Genomic DNA, 24,056 nt, shown 5'->3' with positions numbered 1-24,056 from the left:
ATCCTGTAGATGCCACTGCTCTGGGGGAGGAGGGAGTGACTGTTTAAGGTGGTGGATAGGGTGCCGATCAAGTGAACTGCTCTGGTCCCGATAAAGGGGAGATTCTTGAATATTGTTGGAACTGCACTCATCCAGAAAAATCAGGTGAGGATCACAGCACTGAGATGATGGTTCTAAATCTCTGGAATTCCTGACCCCCAGAGGGCTGTGCATGCTCAATTGGGAGGATATTCGAAGCTGAGAGCAATAGATTTTTGGGCACCAGGACACTCAATGGATAAGTGGACAGGGTAAAAATGTGGAGTTGATATAGAAGTTGAGCCATGATCTTATTCAATGCCATAGCAGGCTCGAGAGACTATATTGCCAGTTACTGCTCCTATTTCAGAAGCTTTTTTAAAAATTCGTTCATGGGATGTGGGCATCGCTGGCTAGGACTGCATTTATTGCCCATCCTTAATTCCCCTTGAGAAGGTGGTGGTGAGCTGCCTTCTTGAACCTCTGCAGTCCATGTGGGGTAGGTACACCCACAGTGCTGTTAGGAAGAGAGTTCCAGGATTTTGACCCAGTGACAGTGAAGGAACGGCGATATAGTTCCAAATCAGGATGGTGTGTGGCTTTTCGGGGAACTTGCAGGTGGTTGTGTTCCCATGCGACTGCTGCCCTTGTCCTTCTAGGTGGTAGAGGTTGCGGGTTTGGAAGGTGCTGTCGAAGGAGCCTTGGTGAGTTGCTGCAGTGCATCTTGTGTATGGTACACACTGCTGCCACTGTGCGCCAGTGGTGGAGGGAGTGAATGTTTGTGGACGGTGTGCCAATCAAGTCCTGGATGGTGTCGAGCTACCTGAGTGTTGTTGCGTGTTGTTGGAGCTGCACCCGTCCAGGCAAGTGGAGAGTATTCCATCACATGCCGGACTTGTACCTTGTAGATGGTTCACAGACTTTGGGGAGTCAGGAGGTGAGTTACTCACCACAGGGTTCCTAGCTCCTGACCTGCTCTTGTAACCATGGTATTTATATGGCTACTCCAGTTCAGTTTCTGGTCAATGGTAACAATGAATGTTGATAGTGGGGGATTCAGTGATGGTAATGCCATTGAATGTCAAGGGGAGATGGTTAGATTCTCTCTCGTCGCAGAAGGTCACTGCCTGGTACTTGTGTGGCGCGAATGTTACTTGCCACTTATTAGCCCAAGCCTGGATATTGTCCAGGTCTTGCTGCATTTCTACGTGGACTGCTTCAGTATCTGAGGAGTCGCGAATGGTGCTGAACATTTTACCTGTAAACATCCCCACTTCTGGTCTTATGATTGAAGGAAAGTCATTGATGAAGCAGCTGAAGCTGGGTCGGCCTAGGACACTACCCTGAGGAATTCGTGCAGTGATGTGCTGCAGCTCTAGTCTATAATAAACACCGGCACACTATTCCACTTAAAACGTGGTGTGATATTTTGTAAAATATACGCAGGCAATATTCCCACGAAAACATTGGGTCCTTATTCCACAGTATATACAGGGGCTGCAATGCCATCTAGCACATGGAATGATATTCTGTAATTATACAGAATAATTTGCTGTAACACAGTTTTGTATTCTCCTGTAAAGACATGGACCATTTCCCATTCTTCCAGATCTGTGTGTGTAGTGTCCAATCCAGGCGAAAGCTCCATCGTCCATACCTTGCTCCTCTCCCACTCAGTGGGCTGTATTTTATAGTGCCTGGAAGAGGGGGAAACGTGGCAGGTGGGCTGATTTAACAAGGCAGAGTCCAAATGTTGTTCTGCCGAAGGCGGGTTGAGAATCAGAGATTAATCAGTGATTTGTGGCGGGTCAGTCCTCACGCTGTCCTGTGGTGTGTTCCAACTTTTAATACATTTGCATCCATGAATATTCATTAGTTTATTATAATTTGCAATTTAGTCCTACCTTCCAGATTAACTGAGCAGCCCACAGGAATCTTGTGACCCCTGCTTCACGGTCATTTAAAGGTGCAGTGCAACATTCTGCTTTGTGTAATTGTGTGTCAGGTCAGTGGTTTATTTTGTTCAACTCAGTGGCACCAAGAGGGCAACGGGAGAATGGCAACTTGGCTGGAGGCATGGGAATGGGAATGGGAATGGGAATGGCAAAGGCAAAGGGAGGGGGGGTTGGGGTCTGGGTCGACTGAATGAAGGAGTGGCTGAGGGATCCGAGGGAGGACAGAGGGAGGGGTCAGCTGAAAGGAGGAGTGGCTGAGGGATCCGAGGGAGGACAGAGGGAGGGGTCGGCTGAAAGGAGGAGTGGCTGAGGGATCCGAGGGAGGACAGAGGGAGGGGTCGGCTGAAAGGAGGAGTGGCTGAGGGATCCGAGGGAGGACAGAAGGAGGGGTCAGCTGAAAGGAGGAGTGGCTGAGGGATCCGAGGGAGGACAGAGGGAGGGGTCGGCTGAAAGGAGGAGTGGCTGAGGGATCCGAGGGAGGACAGAGGGAGGGGTCAGCTGAAAGGAGGAGTGGCTGAGGGATCCGAGGGAGGACAGAGGGAGGGGTCGGCTGAAAGGAGGAGTGGCTGAGGGATCCGAGGGAGGACAGAGGGAGGGGTCGGCTGAAAGAAGGAGTGGCTGAGGGATCCGAGGGAGGACAGAGGGAGGGGTCGGCTGAAAGGAGGAGTGGCTGAGGGATCCGAGGGAGGACAGAGGGAGGGGTCGGCTGAAAGGAGGAGTGGCTGAGGGATCCGAGGGAGGACAGAGGGAGGGGTCGGCTGAAAGGAGGAGTGGCTGAGGGATCCGAGGGAAGACAGAGGGAGGGGTTGGGTGAACGGAGGAGTGGCTGAGGGATCCGAGGGAAGACAGAGGGAGGGGTTGGGTGAACGGAGGAGTGGCTGAGGGATCCGAGGGAAGACAGAGGGAGGGGTCGGCTGAAAGGAGGAGTGGCAGAGGGATCCGAGGGAGGACAGAGGGAGGGGTCGGCTGAAAGGAGGAGTGGCTGAGGGATCCGAGGGAAGACAGAGGGAGGGGTCGGCTGAAAGGAGGAGTGGCAGAGGGATCCGAGGGAGGACAGAGGGAGGGGTCGGCTGAAAGGAGGAGTGGCTGAGGGATCCGAGGGAGGACAGAGGGAGGGGTCGGCTGAAAGGAGGAGTGGCTGAGGGATCCGAGGGAGGACAGAGGGAGGGGTCGGCTGAAAGGAGGAGTGGCTGAGGGATCCAAGGGAGGACAGAGAGAGGGGTCGGGTGAACGAAGGAGTGGCTGAGGGATCCGAGGGAAGACAGAGGGAGGGGTCGGCTGAAAGGAGGAGTGGCAGAGGGATCCGAGGGAAGACAGAGGGAGGGATCGGCTGAAAGGAGGAGTGGCTGAGGGATCCGAGGGAAGACAGAGGGAGGGGTTGGGTGAACGGAGGAGTGGCTGAGGGATCCGAGGGAAGACAGAGGGAGGGGTCGGCTGAAAGGAGGAGTGGCAGAGGGATCCGAGGGAAGACAGAGGGAGGGGTCGGCTGAAAGGAGGAGTGGCAGAGGGATCCGAGGGAAGACAGAGGGAGGGATCGGCTGAAAGGAGGAGTGGCTGAGGGATCCGAGGGAAGACAGAGGGAGGGGTTGGGTGAACGGAGGAGTGGCTGAGGGATCCGAGGGAAGACAGAGGGAGGGGTTGGGTGAACGGAAGAGTGGCTGAGGGATCCGAGGGAGGACAGAGGGAGGGGTCGGGTGAACGGAGGAGTGGCTGAGGGATCCGAGGGAGGACAGAGGGAGGGGTCGGGTGAACGGAGCAGTGGCTGAGGGATCCGAGGGAGGGGTCGGGTGAACGACAAAGTGGCTGAGGGATCAGGGAGGACAGAGGGAGGGGACGGGTGAACGGAGGAGTGGCTGAGGGATCCGAGGGAGGACAGAGGGTCGGGTGAACAAAGTAGTGGCTGAGGGATCCGAGAGAGGACAGAGGGAGGGGTTGGGTGAACGAAGGAGTGGCTGAGGGATCCGAGAGAGGACAGAGGGAGGGATCGGCTGAAAGGAGGAGTGGCTGAGGGATCCGAGGGAAGACAGAGGGAGGGGTTGGGTGAACGAAGGAGTGGCTGAGGGATCCGAGAGAGGACAGAGGGAGGGATCGGCTGAAAGGAGGAGTGGCTGAGGGATCCGAGGGAAGACAGAGGGAGGGGTTGGGTGAACGGAGGAGTGGCTGAGGGATCCGAGGGAGGACAGAGGGAGGGGTCGGCTGAAAGGAGGAGTGGTAGAGGGATCCGAGGGAGGACAGAGGGAGGGGTCGGGTGAACGGAGGAGTGGCTGAGGGATCCGAGGGAGGACAGAAGGAGGGGTCGGGTGAACGGAGGAGTGGCAGAGGGATCCTAGGGAGGACAGAGGGAGGGGTCGGGTGAACGGAGGAGTGGCTGAGGGATCCGAGGGAGGACAGAAGGAGGGGTCGGGTGAACGGAGGAGTGGCTGAGGGATCCGAGGGAAGACAGAGGGAGGGGTTGGGTGAATGGAGGAGTGGCTGAGGGATCCGAGGGAGGACAGAGGGAGGGGTCGGGTGAACGGTGGAGTGGCTGAGGGATCCGAGGGAGGACAGAGGGAGGGGTTGGGTGAACGGAGGAGTGAAGTGGGAAGGGCCTGGAATCCTGGGGTGGTGGTGGGGGGTGGTGCCTGCTGCGTGCAGTCAGTGAAGGTAAGGAAAATGAGGGGCCTAACTGGAGGGATCAGTAGTGTCCACATTGGGGTCCTGTGGGTCAAACTCAGGGTGCTGGCTGGCAGAGGCAACAATCACAGCCTAGGGGATGTCAATTCGGTGGGGTTCAGGGCAGGTTGGGGGGCAGGTCCAGTCTGAGGTTTGGGCACCTAAAGGTCTCATAGGGTGGGTCAGGGGATCTAACAAGAGGTCCAAGGATATTGCAGGGAGGGTCTAGGATCAGAGTGGGTATGCAAACGGGGACAGGTGTAGGCTGGATGGGAGTGGGGCAGGAGAGAGGGCACGTCTAATTGGAAGGTGACAGGGTCCAGGGTAATGGGGTTTGGTTGAAGGGTTAAAGGGGGAAGGTGAAAGGTGATGTTTGGAGGGTTAAGGGTGACAGGAGGATGGTGGAGGCTCATGGCCTTGAGTTCAAACTTCACACGCACCATTTTCTCCATATTTCTCCAGACACACGTGGGGTTGCCAGGATTGCAGATCAAAGTGGAAGGAGGCCAGAGTGAGGTGGGTTGAGTTGTGGGTGTACAATGGGAGGAGTTTAACAACTCAATGCTCATCAGTTCTATGGACAAGCAGATCTTCATTTCACTGACTGCCTTTTTGACATAATTCTATTGCTGGAATAAGATGGGTGCCATACACACAATATTCTTGGAACCTTGGGAGCAGGAGGAGAGGATGCTACAAAGGAGGGTTCTTGCCACTCATCACCTGAGGCCTCAATGCCAGCAGCAGGCAGCGATAGAGGGAGAGGCTGGGCAGGCTGAAGCCAGGGCAGGCATCGTGGAAAACAGGTGCGTCGCCGGGTCCTCAGGACAAGACTACCTGCAGATGCTGGCGAGGTAATGCCAGAGAGGACTGAGGTTGTCCCTGGATGTCCCTGGAAGTGATCACTGCGATATGTGGGATTGTACAGTAAGACCTGCAGCCACATGAATCTTGTAGCAACCTTATGCCAGTGCCCCTCAAGATGATCTCAGCACTCAATTTACTCAGTGTCGCTTTCCAGGGCTCCATGGGTGGCATTTGGGGCATTTCATAGGCAGCCACACACAGGTGCATAAAGGAGGTGACCAATGCCCCCTTCCGTCGTCTGAACTATTTAACAAAGTACTCCACAAATAATGACAACCAGACAGCTCGTTTCCCTAGAGTGCAAGGGTTGTCAACTGTACTCCTGTAGTCATTAAAGCTCTCTGGGACCAGCCACCAGCACTTGAGTTGCAAGGCATTTCACTCTTTGAACGTGCAACTGGTCTGCTACTACAGGCAATGAATCAGGCAGGTCTGTGCTCATTTTCCAGGGAGCTGGCATGACGCTTTCATTCTGTGCAACTTGATGCACCCAGAGTTCTTTGAGGCCACAACCCAGGATGACGGCTTGATCCTGGGTGACAATGGCTAGGCCCTGCGGATATAGCTCATGACACCACAGAGGCATTCCCAGAGCGTGGCAGGATAACAGTGCAACGCAGCTTATGCCTCCACCAGAGTCATTGTAGAACACACCACTGGCGTGCTGAAAATGCACTTCTGCTGCCTTGACTGCTCTGGAGGGTTTCTACATTATGCACCATAGTGAATATGACATATATTTGTGGTCTGTTGTGCACTGCACAACATGGCCTTGCAACACGGAGAGCTGTAGCGACAGGACGAGCGGGAGGAGCAGCACTCATCTTCAGATGAGGATGATTAGGATCTTCTCTGCCTGTGGAGGAGGCCATGAACGTGCATCATGCTTTACTGGATGCCAGGGCCAAGGAGAGTCGTTCACGGGATACCAGGGACAACCTCATATACAACCGATTTGCCCAAGGTGGTACAGTGGCGCAGTGGTTAGCACCGCAGCCTCACAGCTCCAGTGACCTGGGTTCGGTTCTGGGTGCTGCCTGTGCGAAGTTTGCAAGTTCTCCCTGTGACCACGTGGGTTTCCGCTGGGTGCTCTGGTTTCCTCCCACAGCCAAAGACTTGCAGGTTGATAGGTAAATTGGCCATTGTAAATTGCCCCTAGTATAGGTAGGTGGTTGGAGAATGGTGGGGATGTAGTAGGGAATATGGGATTAATGTAGGATTAGTATAAAATGGGTGGTTGATGGTTGGCATAGACTCAGTGGGCCGAAGGGCCTGTTTCAGTGCTGTAAGACTAAGAGTGAGGCACCTAAATGACCATTGTCCCCTCACTGGAACTTCATTGCCAGCCTGGGATGTAAATCAATCTCTGCCAGCCTCCCTGGTGGAGCTATCTCCAAACCAGCCAGCTAGAATAGCACGGGGAATGAAGCTGTGTCAAGACACATTCGCTAGTAAATACTAGGATTGAGGATATGTGTGTCACACTTGGACATACATCACTCAGCCTACCATGACCAGAAATCAGATCCTGCACCATTGTTAAAGGTCTTTCAGTGTTACACCATGTTAATTGCCCCTGTTGAGATTACACTTGCACAGTCTCCTCGACAATGCACAAAAGGGAGAGCCAGCTGAGCCTGCATGTTCAGCCATGTCTCTCAGACTGGTGCGTATAGAACTGGACACTACAATAAACATTCATTAAAGATTAATCGCTGACACCCAACATCATTCCTTCCACAATAAAGGCAATTTCCCTCCTCTGTAACCATCAATGTGTGCAAACTATGAGGCATGCCAGTACATTTAGCTCTCCGACTAAGCCAGTGCTAACAAATGTAGATAACTGACACATGAATAAATTGTAAGAGATATAATGTGAAATATTTACGTGACATATAATTTTGAAGGATACCCGTGCTACCTCCATGCTCTGATTAACTCTTATGTTTGTGCCTACAGCCAATATGCCTTGGTGCAAACCAGACATCAGCAGCTGAGATGGAGGCCGTCTGCTCGGTATGCTGCCCCGTTGCTTTTGAGGACCATGACTGGCATCCTCTGGAGGCCCGAGGCCTTGAGGGCTCCGGCCTAATGTTGATCTCCTGCACTGGTGCAGGGGCATCCTCTTACTGGATGTAATGGGATCAGTGTCAGAGGGGATGAAAAGAGGCTGCTCACCCCGGGTGCGTCCAGAGATGACAGTCCCGGGGCAGGTAGCAAGCACTCCTCATCCTTTTGGGTACGCAATGGCACCCGCCTGTCTCCCTGAGGGGTAGGAGCACCTGGAGGGAGGTCGATGTGCATCGTCCCTCTCTTGCCTAGTCACTGCTGCACTGAGCCCATGGCTAGTGCGATGGAATACAGGTCAGAGCGCATATGGGTCGTGTGATCTACCTGCCTCTCCATGGACCAAGCCATGCGTTCACATGCCCGAGACATGGCAGAACTCATGGCTTGCATGGACTTCTCCATCGCCCACACAAAGCTGTGCATGACCTCTGGCATCTCCAAGATATGTTCCCCTACCTTATGCTGCATGTCCACTAGGCTTATTGTGGCCGTTACCAGAGGCCGGTCATCAGCATGGGTCTAGGCTGTGGCCTGGATCCCAGCAGTCCTCTGAGTGTCAGGGGACCCTTCTGCTGCTGTAACGTGTCCATGTTGTGCTCACCAGATTGTGACCCTGATTCTAAACGTGACCCCTCCGCGACCTGAGTGGGTGTAACTGCGTTGGTGGAGGTTGATGAGAAGGCAGGTGATGGAGCATCCTCTGGAACAGGGGTGTCATTGTCCCCAGAGATGGAATCTTCAGGCTCCTCCCGTGTCTCTAGCCTGGTCCTGGGATTGCGATGAACTGCAGTAGAGAAGAAGCAGAACCACATTAAAGTTCATCACAATATGAGAGGTACATATTTCCTCGTGTGCCCATATGCCACCAGGTTGAATGCATTTCTACACTTACGCCTGGCCTTTCCAGCCTCGCCGTCTGCTACTGCTCTTCCTCCCTCCTCTCCTGGGAGCTGCAGAGCCTCTTCCTCTGCAGGGGTGAGAAACCTCAGCTCAGACCTCCTGTCTTTGACCCATCTCTCACATTATGGATCTGCTTATCCTGCATGACAAGTGCAGAGTTAGTTACATGTCAAGTGACACCTAACCCCTTTGTCTGTACGCATCTGCATCACGCATGCTGGCCCATCAGTCACACGTTGCATCCAAGTGTTGACATAAGCCAGACTTTCACACGCTTTGTCCTCAATTGCCATGAGGCACTGAGGCTGATCACTCCTGACATAGCTGCCCACTCACAGGTGTAAATTGTTGATGACTCCACAATTGACTCTTTGATGCGGCCCTGAAACCTTGGCGGTTTGGAGCAGGTTGTTGACCCGTTTCCTACACTGCATCCATGTTCCTGTATGGGCCCCATGGTTGTTCACCTCCTCTGCCACCTCGGCCCAGGCCGCCATGGTCAGGCAGGAGGGTCTTATACTGCCATCTTCCCGCCTTCCCTTAACGGCCTGGAAGAGAACCTGCAGGGAAGCATCGCTGAACCGTGGTCGGTCTACGTCTGCTCACAGACATGGATGTGAAGGGGGGAGGTCAATGACAATAAACAATAAGGAAATGAATGTCGGGGACAAGATCTGTTGCACAGAAAAAATAGAGAAATCACTTAGGCTGTGGAGTTGGGAAGGAACGTTGTGACTGTGATGCAGCGCCTCCCTCTTTGTCCAGGGTGCTCTTTGTTTTTAACTGACAGCAGCTTTCACCAATGAAAAGCTTCCTCCATCACGTGATCGCACGTGTCTCCAGTGCCCACCGGCAGTCCTTGATATTTTAACCCAACGCAAACCGGCTCCCGACCCCAAAGCGGAAGCACCTGTTGGGAACGGCGTGCCATGGATAAAATACTGCCCAGTATAGTAGATTCCCCTCCTTCCACCCCCCACACTTCACCCCTGGTTGAATATGGCTTTGATGATCCCTAGCTGCTCTCTGCCTCACCCAGTGCCCTTTTCTTGGAAGTGGGAGCCCGAACAGTGGGTGTGAGCAGGGAACGTGGGATGGAACCAGCACTTACTTCCATTGCCATGGTGACTGGGATCAGATAAGAGGGGAAGCAGGAACTGAAGCTCGGGTTTCGCTGGCTTGTCTGGTAAATGCGACAATGGAAATGTGTCTGAGAATAATGACAGCTGACCGCAAGGAGTGGTCTGAAAACACGCCTGGATTTGAAAAGAGCAGCAAGACTCTCACCCCAGTCGAGCATACACAATGACCACTAATGAAGAAAGGATTAACAGCTGAGCTCTTTATTTAAGTACAGTACAATAACTGCAGCTGAAAATCTGCAACAAATAACAAGATGTGAATGTAATCAGATGGGGAACAGCAGCTGCAATCTAACGTACAGTGTTAATTTCAATGGGGTCACTCAGAAATCTCCCAGCGCCATTCATACCTGTTGTACTGAGGCTCTCCTGGTTCTGGCAATGGCTGGGACAAGTCACCATTCACACGCATCATAAACCACTGCAACCTGGGCTGCCAGGCACCATCAGACCATCTCACCACGAGCTGTGCTTTGAGTAAGAATAAAGCTCGCTGCATTGCATTTCATGTTGACAAAACCAATCTCATTCTGAAAAGGCGTGTACTCTACCGAACTGCCTCTTAATCCTTCTTTAGCAAAGGAGATTCACAGCTGGAGTGCTTCGGGTTTGTCAGCAGCTCCCTTTATCTGCTATGTGCTTTGAAACTATCTTCAAGGAGTCAGTGTCTGTGGGAGAACTGGAGATGCCTCATCAGGAATGGGCAGAGGGGGGGGATCCCACAAGCAATCATCACCCTCTCTCTTCATACAAGGCCCCTCGTGAATGGGGGAAGCCCACAACCTACCGACTGCCCCAGGCAGGGCGCGTGAGGAGGAATTTGTGCAACGGCCTCTAACCAATTGTACCAAGGGACAATGAAAACCACAACTTTCAGCAATCATCAGGCAGCTTCGTAGGCCCACAGCCAAGTGTACACTGAGAAGTCTTCAAAGGAAAATGGAGGGGAGGGAAAGGCAGTGGCACCCTCGGCAGATAAATATCAATGAACAGAAAAACCTATTCAGTGATGGGCTTAGTGAGAGGGGCGGGGCCCAGAAAGAATGGGGGGACCCAGAGAGGGGGGCAGGGCCCAGTGAGAGAGGGTGAGTTCACCATCACTGTGCATTACTTCATTTAAAATACGCAAAACAGCATGTTATTACTTAAATTAAAAACATTCCACTGCTAAAATAGTATCTATCTTCGAACCAGTATGGAAGCACTGAGACGCTTTTGAGTGCGACACTCTTCAAGTATGTTAGTTGATGCGGGTGGGATGGGGGTTGGGGCGGAGTGTGTGGCCTTCAAGGCAAGAAGGAGGGGACCTGTTAGGTACCCCCAGTAATTGCGGCATTATTACTCCGCAGGATAGGGCACTGTGCCAACCCCATAAAGCCTGGCGTGGGAGGAGGCAGTGACCTGCAGGATTAGTTCAAGTTTATCCCAGTGTGGAGTGTCTCAATACAGATCATTGTGGAGAGTTCGACAAATCTGAATGAAATTAAAAACCCTGAATCTGTTTCCTGGAAGGTGGAATGTGCTCTTAATTCACAGTAGATACTTCTCAATACTGCAGGACTGGGCTGAGTCAAATAAAATACAAAATATTTCTTTAAAAATAAACAAAGTACACTGTGCACTAAATTTTAGGCAATTTTGTTATTGTTTCCACCCCCCCCCCCCGCCCCCCGAGAGAGATTTGGAGATCGAGGAGGGTTAGTATTGAACCATACATCAATCTCTTGGCTCTTCTGCCTGCCTCTCCTCGCTCAGTCTGTACCTGTACTGGAGGACACTTCCCACACGCAGTCATTACACAATTTACCAACCAATTCGATTCGATCTTCAAATACTATCAGCAAGTGTCAGTCAGGGAAAGAAAAGGTGTCTTTTTCATATGTAAACAAATCCACTCTGTCCACGTGCACTCAATTAAAAAGTCTTGTACTTCATGGTGGGCCTCGTGTCGCAAGCACAGTGTCATGTGGGAAGCGGAACCAATCGCCCCACATACCCACTGATAATCTGCCAGTTCCTCCAAGTCATGCCCACAAAGATCAGAAAAAACAAAGTGCTGAACGTCCTGCTCCGCGTCTTCATCAATGGTACGAGGCAGTTAGCCAGCGTTGATACGAAGACCAGGAGCACGGCCATCACTGCCAGTAGCACATTGATCAGCTTGCCCAGTAAGGTGCGGGCCGTACCATTCTCCAGACCCTCCAGTTGCACCACCTGTTGTTGCTGCTGCTGCAGCTCCATCTTGGAGATACGAGTCTGACAGGCTTCGAGGGCTTCCTGCAAGAGTCACAACATCGCACGTGAGTTACAGAACATGGGACTGAGTTATACAACAGGGGTCGTAAGTTACACAAAAGGGTAAGCAAATTAACAGGGGATTCAAGTTACACAACAGAGGACGTGAGTTAATAGAGCTGGAGAGGAGAACGATTGGGAGAATCTGAGGAGGAAAGGAGGAACTGGACAGGAGGAGGAGGAATCAGATTGGAGGAGGAATGAAGAGGAGTAGGGAGGAAGAGGAATGGGAGTAGAGGAGGAGGAGGAGGGAGAGGAGGAGGAAAAGGAATGGAGGAGGAGGAGGAGGAATGGTAGAGGAGGAGGAGGAGGAATGGAGAGGAGGAGGAGGAGGAATGGTAGAAGAGGAGGAGGAATGGAGAGGAGGAGGAGGAGGAATGGTAGAGGAGGAGGAGGAGGAATGGAGAGGAGGAGGAGGAATGGAGAGGAGGAGGAGGAGGAGGAATGGTAGAGGAGGAGGAAAAATGGAGAGGAGGAGGAGGAGGAATGGAGAGGAGCAGGAGGAATGGAGAGGAAGAGGAGGAGGGAGACGAGGTGGAAAAGGAATGGAGAGGAGGAGGAGGAGGAATGGTAAAGGAGGAGGAGGAGGAATGGTAGAGGAGGAGGAGGAGGAATAGTAGGAGGAGGAGGAATGGTAGAGGAGGAGCAGGAATGGTAGGAGGAGGAGGAGGAATGGTAGGAGGAGGAGGAATGGTAGGAGGAGGAAGAGGAATGGAGAGGAGCAGGAGGAATGGAGAGGAAGAGGGAGAGGAGGAGGAAAAAGAGTGGAGAGGAGGAGGACGAATGGTAGAGGAGGAGGAGGAGGAATGGTAGAGGAGGAGGAGGAATGGAGAGGAGGAGGAGGAATGGAGAGGAGGAGGAGGAGGAGGAATGGAGAGGAGGAGGAGGAGGAATGGGGAGGAGGAATGGAGAGGAGGAGGCGGAATGGGGAGGAGGAGGAGGTGGAATGGGGAGGAGGAGGAGGTGGAATGGGGAGGAGGAGGAGGAAAGGAGAGAAGGAGAAGGAGGAATGTAGAGGAGAAGGAGGAGCAATGAGGAGGAGGAGGAATGAGGAGGAATGGAGAGGAGGAGCAGGAGGAATGGAGAGGAGGAGGAGGAGGAATGGAGAGGAAGAGGCGGAGGAGCAGGAGGAATGGAGAGGAGGAGCAGGAGGAATGGAGAGGAAGAGGCGGAGGAGCAGGAGGAATGGAGAGGAGGAGGAGGAATGGAGAGGAGGAGCAGGAGGAATGGAGAGGAGGAGGCGGAGGAGCAGGAGGAATGGAGAGGCGGAGCAGGAGGAATGGAGAGGAGGAGGAGGAATGGAGAGGAGGAGGAGGAGGAATGGAGAGGAGGAGGGGGAGGAATGGAGAGGAGGGGCAGAAATGGAGAGGAGGGGGAGGAATGGAGAGGAGGAGGGGGAGGAATGGAGAGGAGGAGGGGGAGGAATGGAGAGGAGGAGGGGAAGGAATGGAGAGGAGGAGGAAAAGGAATGGAGAGGAGGAGGAGGAATGGAGAGGAGGAGGAGGAATGGAGAGGAGGAGGAGGAGGAATGGAGAGGAGGAGGGGGAGGAATGGAGAGGAGGAGGGGGAGGAATGGAGAGGAGGGGCAGAAATGGAGAGGAGGGGGAGGAATGGAGAGGAGGAGGGGGAGGAATGGAGAGGAGGAGGAAAAGGAATGGAGAGGAGGAGGAAAAGGAATGGAGAGGAGGAGGAATGCAGAGGAAGAGGAGGAGGAAAAGGAATGGAGAGGAGCAGGAGGAATGGAGAGGAAGAGGAGGAGGGAGAGGAGGAGGAAAAGGAATGGAGAGGAGGAGAAGGAGCAATGTGGAGGAGGAATGGGAGAAGAGGAGGAGGAGGAATGAGGAATGGGAGTAGAGGTGGAGGATGAGGAGGAATGGGGGTAGAGGAGGAGGATGAGGAATGGAGAGGTGGAGGCGGAGGAGCAGGAGGAATGGAGAGAAAGAGGAGGAGGAATGGGGAGAAGGAATGGGAGTAGAGGAGGAGGAGGAGGAATGGGGAGAAGGAATGGGAGTAGAGGAGGAGGAGGAATGGGGGTAGAGGAGGAGGAATGGGGTAGAGGAGGAGGAATGGGGGTAGAAGAGGAGGAATGGGGGTAGAGGAGGAGGAAAGAGAGTAGAGGAGGAGGAGGAATGTGAGTAGAGGAGGTGGAGGAGGAATGGGAGTAGAGCAGGAGGAGGAGGAGGAATGGGAGTAGAGCAGGAGGAGGAGGAGGAATGGCAGTAGAGCAGGAGGAGGAATGGGAGAAGAGGAGGAGGAAGAATGGAGAGGAGGAGGAATGGAGAGAAGGAGGAGGAGGAATGGAGGAGGAGGAGGAGTAGGAATGGAGTGGAGGAGAAGTAGGAATGGAGAGGAGGAGAAGTAGGAATGGAGAGGAGGAGAAGTAGGAATGGAGAGGAGGAGGAGGAATGGAAAGGAGGAGGAGGAGGAATGGGGAAGAGGAGGAGGAGGAATGGAGAGAAGGAGGAGGAGGAATGGAAAGGAGGAGGAGGAGGAGGAATGGAAAGGAGGAGGAGGAGGAATGGAAAGGAGGAGGAGGAGGAATGGGGAGGAGGAGGAGGAGGAATGGAGAGGAGGAGGAGGAGGAATGGGGAGGAGGAATGGAGAGGAGGAGGTGGAATGGGGAGGAGGAGGAGGTGGAATGGGGAGGAGGAGGAGGAGGAAAGGAGAGAAGGAGAAGGAGGAATGTAGAGGAGAAGGAGGAGCAATGAGGAGGAGGAGGAATGAGGAGGAATGAAAAGGAGGAGGAGGAGGAATGAAAAGGAGGAGGAGGAGGAATGGAAAGGAGGAGGAGGAGGAATGGGGAGGAGGAGGAGGAGGAATGGGGAGGAGGAGGAGGAGGAATGGAGAGGAGGAGGAGAAGGAATGGAGAGGAGCAGGAAGAAATGAGAGGAGCAGCAGGATTGGAGAGGAGGAGGAGGAATGGAGAGGAGGAGGAGGAGGAGGAGGAGGAAAGGAGAGAAGGAGAAGGAGGAATGGAGAGGAGAAGGAGGAGCAATGAGGAGGAGGAATGAGGAGGAATGGAGAGGAGGAATGAGGTGGAATGGAGAGGAGGAATGAGGTGGCGGAATGAGGAGGAGAAAGAATGAGGGGGAGAGGAGGAGGAGGAATGGGAGTAGAGGAGGAGGAAAAAACATGGTAACATAGAAAAATAAGAGCAGGAGTAGGCCATTTGGCCCTTCGAGCCTGCATCGCCATTCAATATGATCATCGCTGATCGTCCAAACTCAGTAACCTGTTCCCACTTTCTCCCCGTATCCCTTGATCCCTTTAGCCCTAAGAACTATATCTAACTCTTTCTTGAATATATTTAATGATTTGGACTCAACTTTTTTCTGTGGTAGAGAATTCCACAGGTTCACCACTCACTGGGTGAAGAGAACCCTCATCTCAGTCCTAATTGGCTTAGCCCTTATCCTTAGATTGTGACCCCCAGTCCTGGACTCCCCGCCATTGGGAACATCCTTCCTGCATCTAGTCTGTCCAGTCCTGTTAGAATTTTACAAATGGTAGAGGAGGAATGGTAGAGGAGGAAGAATGGAGAGGAGGAGGACAAGGAATGCAGAGGAGGAGGAGGAGGAGGAATGGAGAGAAAGAGGAGGAGGAATGGAGAGAAGGAGGAGGAGGAATGAGGAGGAGGAATGGGAGTAGAGGAGGGGGAGGAGGAATGGGAGTAGAGGAGGTGGAGGCGGAATGGGAGTATAGGAGGAGGAGGAGGAATGGGAGTAGAGGAGGAGGAATGGGAGTAGAGGAGGAGGAATGGGAGTAGAGGAGGAGGAGGAATGGGAGTATAGGAGGTGGAGGAATGGGAGCAGAGGAGGAGGAGGAATGGGAGTATAGGAGGAGGAGTAGGAATGGGAGTATAGGAGGAGGAGGAATGGGAGTAGAGAAGGAAGAGAAGGAGGAGAAGGAATGGCGAGGAGGAGGATGAATGAGAAAGAGGAGGAATGGAGAGGAGGAGTAGGTATGGAGGAGGAGGAAGAATGGAGCAGCAGGAGGAATGGAGAGAAGGAGGAGGGGGAGGAATGAAGAGGAGGAGGAGGAATGGGAGTAGAGGATGAAGAGGAGGAATGGAAGTGGAGGAGGAGGAAGAGGAGTTAGAATTGAGGAGGAGGACGAATTGAGAGGAGGAGGAGGAGGAATGGGAGAGGAAGAGGTGGAGAAATGGGAGACGAGGAGGAAGAGGAATGGGAATGGAGGAGGAAGAGGAATGGGAATAGAGGAGGAGGAAGAGGAATGGGAGTAGAGGAGGAGAAATGTGAGTAGAGGAGGAGGAAGGCGAGTAGAGGAGGAGGAATGCGAGTAGAGGAGGAGGAATGCGAGTAGAGGAGGAGGAGGAGGAATGCGGATGGAGGAGGAGGAGGAACGCGGATGGAGGAGGAGGAGGAATGGGAGTAGGGGAGGAGGAGAAGGAATGGTGAGGAGGAGGAGGAATGAGGAAGAGGAGGAATGGAAAGGAGGAAGAGTGAGGAAGAGTTATGGAGAGGAGGAGGAGGAGGAGGAATGGAGCAGCAGGAGGAATGGAGAGGAGGAGGAGGAGGGGGAGGAATGGAGAGGAGGATGAGGAGGGGGAAGAATGGAGAGGAGGAGGAGGAATGGGAGTACAGGAGGAAGAGGAGGAATGGAAGTGGAGGAGGAGGAGGAGGAAGAGGAATTGTGAGGAGGAAGAGGAATTGGAGCGAAAGAGAAGGAATGTAAGTGGAGGAGGAGGAAGGGGAGTTAGAATTGAGAGGAGGAGGAGGAGGAATGGGAGAGGAAGAGGAGGAGAAATGGGAGAGGAGGAGGAATGGAGAGGAGGAGGAATGGAGAGGAGGAGGAATGGAGAGGAGGAGGAATGGAGAGAAGGAGGAATGGAGAGGAGGAGGAATGGAGAGGAGAAGGAATGAAGAGGAAGAGGAGGAATGGAGAGGAGGAGGAGAAATGGGAGAGGAGGAGGAATGGAGAGGGGAGGAATGGAGAGGAGGAGAAGGAATGAAGAGGAAGAGGAGGAATAGAGAGGAGGAGGAATGGAGAGGAGGAGGAGGAATGGGAGAGGAGGAGAAATGGAAGAGGAGGAGGAATAGAGACGAGGAGGAATGGGAGAGGAGGAGGAATGGGAGAGGAGGAGGTGGAATTGTGAGGAGGAAGAGGAATGGGAGCGAAAGAGAAGGAATGGAAGTGGAGGAGAAGGAAGAGGAGGAAGAATTGAGGAGGAGGATGAATTGAGAGGAGGAGGATGAATTGAGAGGAGGAGGAATGGGGCAGGTGGACGAGGAGGAATGGGAGAGGAAGAGATGGAGTAATGGGAGAGGAGGAGGAATGGAGAGGGGGAGGAAAGAAGAGGAAGTGGAGGAATGGAGAGGGGAGGATTGCAGAGGAGGAGGAGGAATGGAGAGGAGGAGGAAAGAAGAGGAAGAGGAGGAATGGAGAAGAGGAGGAGGAATGGGAGAGGAGGAGAAATGTGAGTGGAGGAGGTGGAGAAATGGGAGAGGTGGAGGAGGAGGAGGAATGGGAGAGGAGGAGGAATAGGGACGAGGAGGAATGGGAGAGGAGGAGTTGGAATGGGAGAGGAGGAGGAATGGGAGAGGAGGAGGAATGGGAGAGGAGGAGTTGGAATGGGAGAGGAGGAGGAGGAATGGAGAGGATGAGGAGGAATGGAGAGGAGGAAGAGGAATGCAGAGGAAGAGGAGGAATGGGAGAGTGGGAGAAGGAGGAGGAATGGGAGAGGAGGAGGAGGAAGAATGGGAGCTAAGCCATCACATTCTGTGATGGCAAGAGCTGATATATATTGGCTCCGCGATGCAATGAGACTCCCTGAAACTCTGTCTTCTGTGAAGACACCAGTCACTTGATATCGGGGAGGTGTTTTTGCACATGCTCAGGAGTAAATGCCAGGGAGTGACTGTCACTCCGGCTCTGTGGGCTATGTCCCTGTAGACTGACCTGAATATCCCGTGCTCGCTCATAAGATTGGTAGGCGATCTTCTCTTCCATGCTCGCCAGCTCCTGCTTGAGGTTGAGGATCTCATTTTGGTGAAGCTCTGTCAGGTCATTGAGCTGATCTTCAAGCCGCTCACACCTGTTACAGACAACAGAACGTGAGATGACAGAAAGATGCACATCTTTCTTTAAAACAGCAAAGGACAAGCAACAATTTGATTTATCTTTTGGGGCAGGCTAGGCCATCAGGCACAGTGTGAGAAGGGCACAGTATCACTGGGTGGCCATAATTCTCCAAAGAAAGATTCAATGGCCAGGCGAGTAGTTGAATACAGGCAAGGCTCTTCCTAGCTTAGATGGGGCTACTCCAGGAGCCCTGCATCATTCTCCTGGCAGACTGAAGAGGGTATTTATTCAGATTCCTGGCCCTCAATCTGAGGGTCTCAATGGAAACCGACTTCGAGAGAATGTGAAACAAATTTGATCGCCATCAAATTTTACAATCAGCTTTTAACAGCTCTGTACTTTGTACTCCCCCACCCCCGCTCTGTACTTTGTATCCAATAAAGGTTCAACTATGACCTTGCAGGGGTAATCCAATCACAGGGCCTGGCACCCTCTGGCTTTGGGTAACCCTGCAAGACAAGCTGTGTGATTTATAGAATAGCACGCCACAGAAGGAGGCAATTTGATTCAACAAGTCTGCCCATTCTCCATTGCCTGTATTATTCTCTGCTTCTAATATTTCCCTTCAAAGATGCACAGGCCTGTGCCTCAGCCACTACTGTGGCAATACATTCCATGCTTCAATAACCACCAGGGTAAGGAAATATCTCCAAACCTCTGTTCTCACATTCAAGGTTTTAAATTGATGGGCCTCCAATCCCCACAATTACTAACTCCCACCCAGACAAGAATGTACAGGGAAAGACTAACCATAAACGCCTTCATTTAAAATACCTCTGAACCTTCTCCATTCTAGTGAAACAATCCCAGCTCAGGTCTCTCCTCAGAAGTTGTTTCCAACCCTGACATCACTTTGTTGAATCCACACAGTTAAGAAAGTGCTTTTCTTTTTGTAAAATACGTTTACAGTTGAATTATGGACATTGATTCATCTGGAAACTTGAAGAAATGCCGAACTTTGTGTCTTTTAAAAGAGGTCACCAGAAGGTTTCCTGGACTTGGCTTGTAAACAATCCCTTACTGGAAGGCACCTGTTTTCAGATAAAATACCAACCAGCAGGGAGCTTGTTGTTTTGACTAGGAGATGATGTTTACAGAGAAGTGACAGGTTAAGATTTATAGGTATCAGGAGGCTTGATTCTTGTGACATTATTTTGGTTTTGCTTTGGACAGTGAGTTTGAAGGTGAATTGTTTGGAAGACAGTTGGTTTTTGTTTGCCAAGGAAACCCAGTTCATCTCTTTCTCTGCCTTTGAATGAAACCCCGCTTGTCCAGTGTGTCAGTCTCCTCTTTCCTCCTGTATTTGAAGAAAACCTGTGCATCAAATATGTGGGAACTAAAATCCCTATTGCTGCATTTCTGCTATAAGACCTACCCGATACCTCTATAGCTGTATTTCTTGGAAAGCCGACCCAAATTGATCTTCAACATCACCTAGAAAGAACTGTTCCAAGAAGATCCCAGTGACAGCCGTCTGTACGCATTTGGGATGCCAAAGCAAAACCAAGGACACCTTTCCATATCTTCTCTTTTTTTCTTTAAGAATGAGCAAGTATTCAGCCCGTTTTTTTTTGTCTTTTTTTTATTAAGAGTTCTAAAACAAAAATCCCTTTTATTTTTCTGTTGAACAGGTGTACGTATGCGTGCGTGTGTGTGAGGAGCTAAGGTAAAAAAGGGAACTTTTATATTTAAATCTGTGTGTTTATGCTTTACTTCACTACCAGTTAAGACTTGTTTTATAATAAACTGATAATTTTGTTGTTTATTAAAGAAACCTGGTTGATGTGTTTTATTCTGGGATAAAAATAGAGTCTATGATTGACCGTATCGGTAAGTGGGGAAAAAATTTAAATATATGTTCTGACCTGTGGAGAAGTAGGACTAGAATAAACGGTGCACTCCTCCCACCTCAGTCGTAACAACTCACAAAACTCCAACTGATTTGTACAAATTTATCATTACTACTTCTGTATTCTAAGCTCTTATTTACAAGAGCTAAACTTTTCTTCTATCTCCCCTCACGCTCTCTCCAAGCTCATCTTCTCCACATGGTGCCTCAATGCTATTCTCATCAAACTGTGACTGCCCGACCTCCTTTCTTGCCTTCCACCATGCTGGGTGATAGTTTTAATGGTTCTCTCTCCTCGGGTACTGTCCCTTTCTACCTTGCAAATTGCCATCCCATCTCCAACCCACCCCCCCTGCCCCCCACCCCCCATTCCTCTCCCAAGTCCGTGAGCATGCTTGCCTCCCAAATCTGTGCTCAGCTTTCCTGCAACTCCATGTTTGAATCCCTCCAATCAGGCGTCCAGCCCTTATCAAAGTCACAAATGACATTCTATGGTAAACTATCCCTCCTCATCTTTTCAACCTGTCTACAGCCTTGGACCACACCATGCTCCTCCCTCTGATTATCCAACACAGTGAGACTCTCCCTGCTTTCCACTCTGACCCATCTGATTGTAGCCATGGCATTACCGACAATGGTTTCTACTCCTCCTCCTACCATTTAACCTCTGGAATCCCCAAGGATCTACGCTTGGCCTCCTCCTATTCCTTATCTACATGCTGCCCCTTAGTGATATTATGCAAAGACATGAGGACGGATTCCACATGTGCACGGATAGCAGCTCGACCTCTCTATCTGTGTTGACAGACTGCTTCTCTGACATCCAGTCCTGGATGAGTCACAATTTCCTCAGTTAAACGCTGGGAAGGACAAAACCATTGTCTTGGGTCTCAGACACAAACACTGTAAATGATCTGTTAGCTTTTATCAGCCCCGTTGAAATCTGATTGAATTCTCTGGATTGAACAGTGAATTTCTTGGTCTGTATATCTAATTTAACAGCTGGATGATGCAAACACTTTTCAAGCATGTAGCAGATGTGTCTTCAAATCACTGGCATAAACTAGAATTGAAATGGGTTCTTCCTCTGCTGCACTCTTCCTCCCACTTGAACCTGGAAGAGCACAAAGAACTCACCAGGTGAGTATCAAGCGGTGAGGATGCACCATTTGAACTAGCATCAATCAGCCTGTGCTGGTGTAAGGATGTGAGAACTGGCACTACACTGTCTCAGTACAAAGAACAAAGAACAGTACAGCAAAGGAACATTCGGCCCTCCAAGCCTGCGCCGATCTTGATGCCTGCCGAAACTAACACCTTAATTACCTCCGGGGCCCATATCCCACTATTCCCTTCCTACTCATATATTTGTCAAGATGTCTCTTAAACGTCGCTACCATATCTGCTTCCACCACCTCCCCTGGCAGCAAGTTCCAGGCACTCACCACCCTCTGTGTACAAAACTTGCCTCGCACATCCCCTCTAAACTTTGCCCCTCGTACCTTAAACCTATGTCCCCCAGTAACCGACTCTTCCACCCTCGGAAAAAGCTTCTGACTATCCACTCTGTCCATGCCGCTCATAACTTTGTAAACCTCTATCATGTCGTCCCTCCACCTCCGTTGTTCCAGTGAAAACAATCAGAGTTTTTCCAACCTCTCCTCATAGCTAATGCCCTCCAGACCAGGCAACATCCTGGTAAACCTCCTCTGTACCCTCTCCAAAGCCTCCATGTCCTTCTGGTAGTGTGGTGACCAGAATTGCACGCAATATTCTAACTGTGGCCTAACTAAGGTTCTGTACAGCTGCAACATGACTTGCCAATTTTTATACTCTATGCCCCGACCGATGAAGGCAAGCATGCCATATGCCTTCTTGACTACCTTATCCACCTGCATTGCCACTTTCAGTGACCTGTGGACCTGTACGCCCAGATCTCTCTGCTTGTCAATACTCCCAAGGGTTCTGCCATTTACTGTATACCTCCCACCTGCATTAGACCTTCCAAAATGCATGACCTCACATTTGTCCGGATTAAACTCCATCTGCCATTTCTCCGCCCAGGTCTCCAACCGATCTATATCCTGCTGTATCATCTGACAATCCTCATCATTATCCGCAACTCCACCAACCTTTGTGTCGTCCGCAAACTTACTAATCAGACCAGCTACATTTTCCTCCAAATCATTTATATATACTACAAACAGCAAAGGTCCCAGCACTGATCCCTGCGGAACACCACTAGTCACATCCCTCCATTCAGAAAAACACCCATCCACTGTTACCCTCTGTCTTCTGTGACTGAGCCAGTTCTGTATCCATCTTGCCAGCTCACCTCTGATCCCGTGTAACTTCACCTTTTGCACCAGTCTGCCATGCGGGACCTTGTCAAAGGCTTTACTAAAGTCCATATAGACAACATCCACCACCCTTCCCTCATCAATCATCTTCGTCACTTCCTCAAAAAACTCAATCAAATTAGTAAGACACGACCTCCCCTTCACAAAACCATGCTGTCTCTCGCTAATAAGTTTGTTTGTTTCCAAATGGGAGTAAATCCTGTCCCGAAGAATCCTCTCTAATAGTTTCCCTACCACTAACGTAAGGCTCACCGGCCTATAATTTCCTGGATTATCCTTACCACCCTTCTTAAACAAAGGAACAACATTGGCTATTCTCCAGTCCTCTGGGACCTTACCTGTAGCCAATGAGGATACAAAGATTTCTGTCAAGGCCCCAGCAATTTCTTCCCTTGTCTCCCTCAGTATTCTGGGGTAGATCCCATCAGGCCCTGGGGAGTTATCTACCTTAATGCTTTGCAAGACACCCAACACCTCCTCCTTTTTGATAATGAGTTGACTGAGACTATCTGCACTCCCTTCCCTAGGCTCATCATCCACCAAGTCCTTCTCCTTGGTGAATACTGATGCAAAGTACTCACTTAGCACCTCACCCATTTCCTCTGGCTCCATGCATAGATTCCCATCTCTGTCCTTGAGTGGGCCAACCCTTTCCCTGGTTACTCTCTTGCTCTTTATATATGTATAAAAAGCCTTGGGATTTTCCTTAATCCTGTTTGCCAATGACTTTTCATGACCCCTTTTAGCCCTCCTAACTCCTTGCTTAAGTTCCTTCCTACTGTCTTTATATTCCTCAAGTGCTTCATCTGTTCCTAGCCTTCCAGCCCTTACAAATACTTCCTTTTTCTTTTTGACTAGGCTCACAATATCCCCTGTTATCCAAGCTTCCCGAAACTTGCCAAACTTGTCTTTCTTCCTCACAGGAACATGCTGGTCCTGGATTCTAATCAGCTGACGTTTGAAAGACTCCCACATGTCAGATGTTGTTTTACCCTCAAACAGCTGCCCCCAATCTAAACTCTTCAGTTCCTGCCTAATATTGTTATAATTAGCCTTCCCCCAATTTAGCACCTTCACCCGAGGACTACTCTTATCCTTATCCCCAAGTACCTTAAAACTTATGGAATTATGGTCACTGCTCCCGAGAGTGGGCGGGGAGAGTGGGCGGGGAGGGAGAGTGGGGGGGAAGGAGGGCGGGTGGGGAGGGCAGGAGGGGGGAGCAGGAGAACAAAAGAGAGCACGAGAGAAAGAGAAAGCATGCAGAAGGGGATAAAGAGAAATCAAAAGCCCAGAAAAAGGGGTGAAGCTGAGAGCTAAAAAGGGAGAGCAGAAACGTAGGAGGGTGGAGAGTAGAGCAGGGTGTGAATGAACAGACTGCAGTGAGAATATAGAGTAATGACAGAAAGAGGTATGAGAGGGAACTCTACAAGTTTATTAGGTTGACAATTCCAGCACAAGTATTAAGTCTCTGAAATCAATCTGTGCGGTGACATTAGTAGCACTTGCAATACCAGAAAATCTGTATCTTAAAAACACATTTCATTTTCAACCTTGTGCAACGGATCAGGGAAAATAAATGATTCATTGTGAAAAGTGCCTGACTCTGAATGTAACATAATCCAGAGTATTCAAATCTGTGGAGGAGATTAAATCTTCAGCAAAACACTGTGTTCCAGAAATGTAAGCATACAACACTACCTTGTGGATAGAGCACTGAACTTCAACAAGCTGTACACTAACTCAGCATGGATAGAACCCTATACAGCCCTAAATATCTGCTGCAGCCTCGCCAACAATTATCTTCAATGTGTTACAATTGTGGAGGGGCGGACCTGTTACAGGG

At 51.0% G+C, this 24,056-nt stretch overlaps 1 protein-coding gene across 8 annotated transcripts in view; it reads right to left on the bottom strand.

The window, feature by feature from the left end:
• Positions 1 to 9,786: 9,786 nt before the first annotated feature.
• Positions 9,787 to 24,056, bottom strand: part of LOC137379937 (transmembrane and coiled-coil domains protein 1-like) — a 164,976-nt gene continuing 150,706 nt past the window's right edge. For all 8 annotated transcript variants that reach the window (XM_068051326.1, XM_068051330.1, XM_068051325.1 and 5 more), the window contains 2 exons: positions 17,822 to 17,957; positions 9,787 to 11,884 (listed from right to left, as the gene is read on the bottom strand). In XM_068051326.1, coding sequence (XP_067907427.1) covers positions 11,570 to 11,884; positions 17,822 to 17,957 — 451 coding nt within the window. In that variant the 3' untranslated portion in view covers positions 9,787 to 11,569. The remainder of the gene's footprint in view (positions 11,885 to 17,821; positions 17,958 to 24,056) is intronic.

The sequence above is a fragment of the Heterodontus francisci genome, chromosome 19 (assembly GCF_036365525.1).
Source record: "Heterodontus francisci isolate sHetFra1 chromosome 19, sHetFra1.hap1, whole genome shotgun sequence".
In the NCBI taxonomy this organism is placed as follows: domain Eukaryota; kingdom Metazoa; phylum Chordata; class Chondrichthyes; order Heterodontiformes; family Heterodontidae; genus Heterodontus; species Heterodontus francisci.
This window is presented reverse-complemented; position numbering and strand designations above follow the sequence as displayed.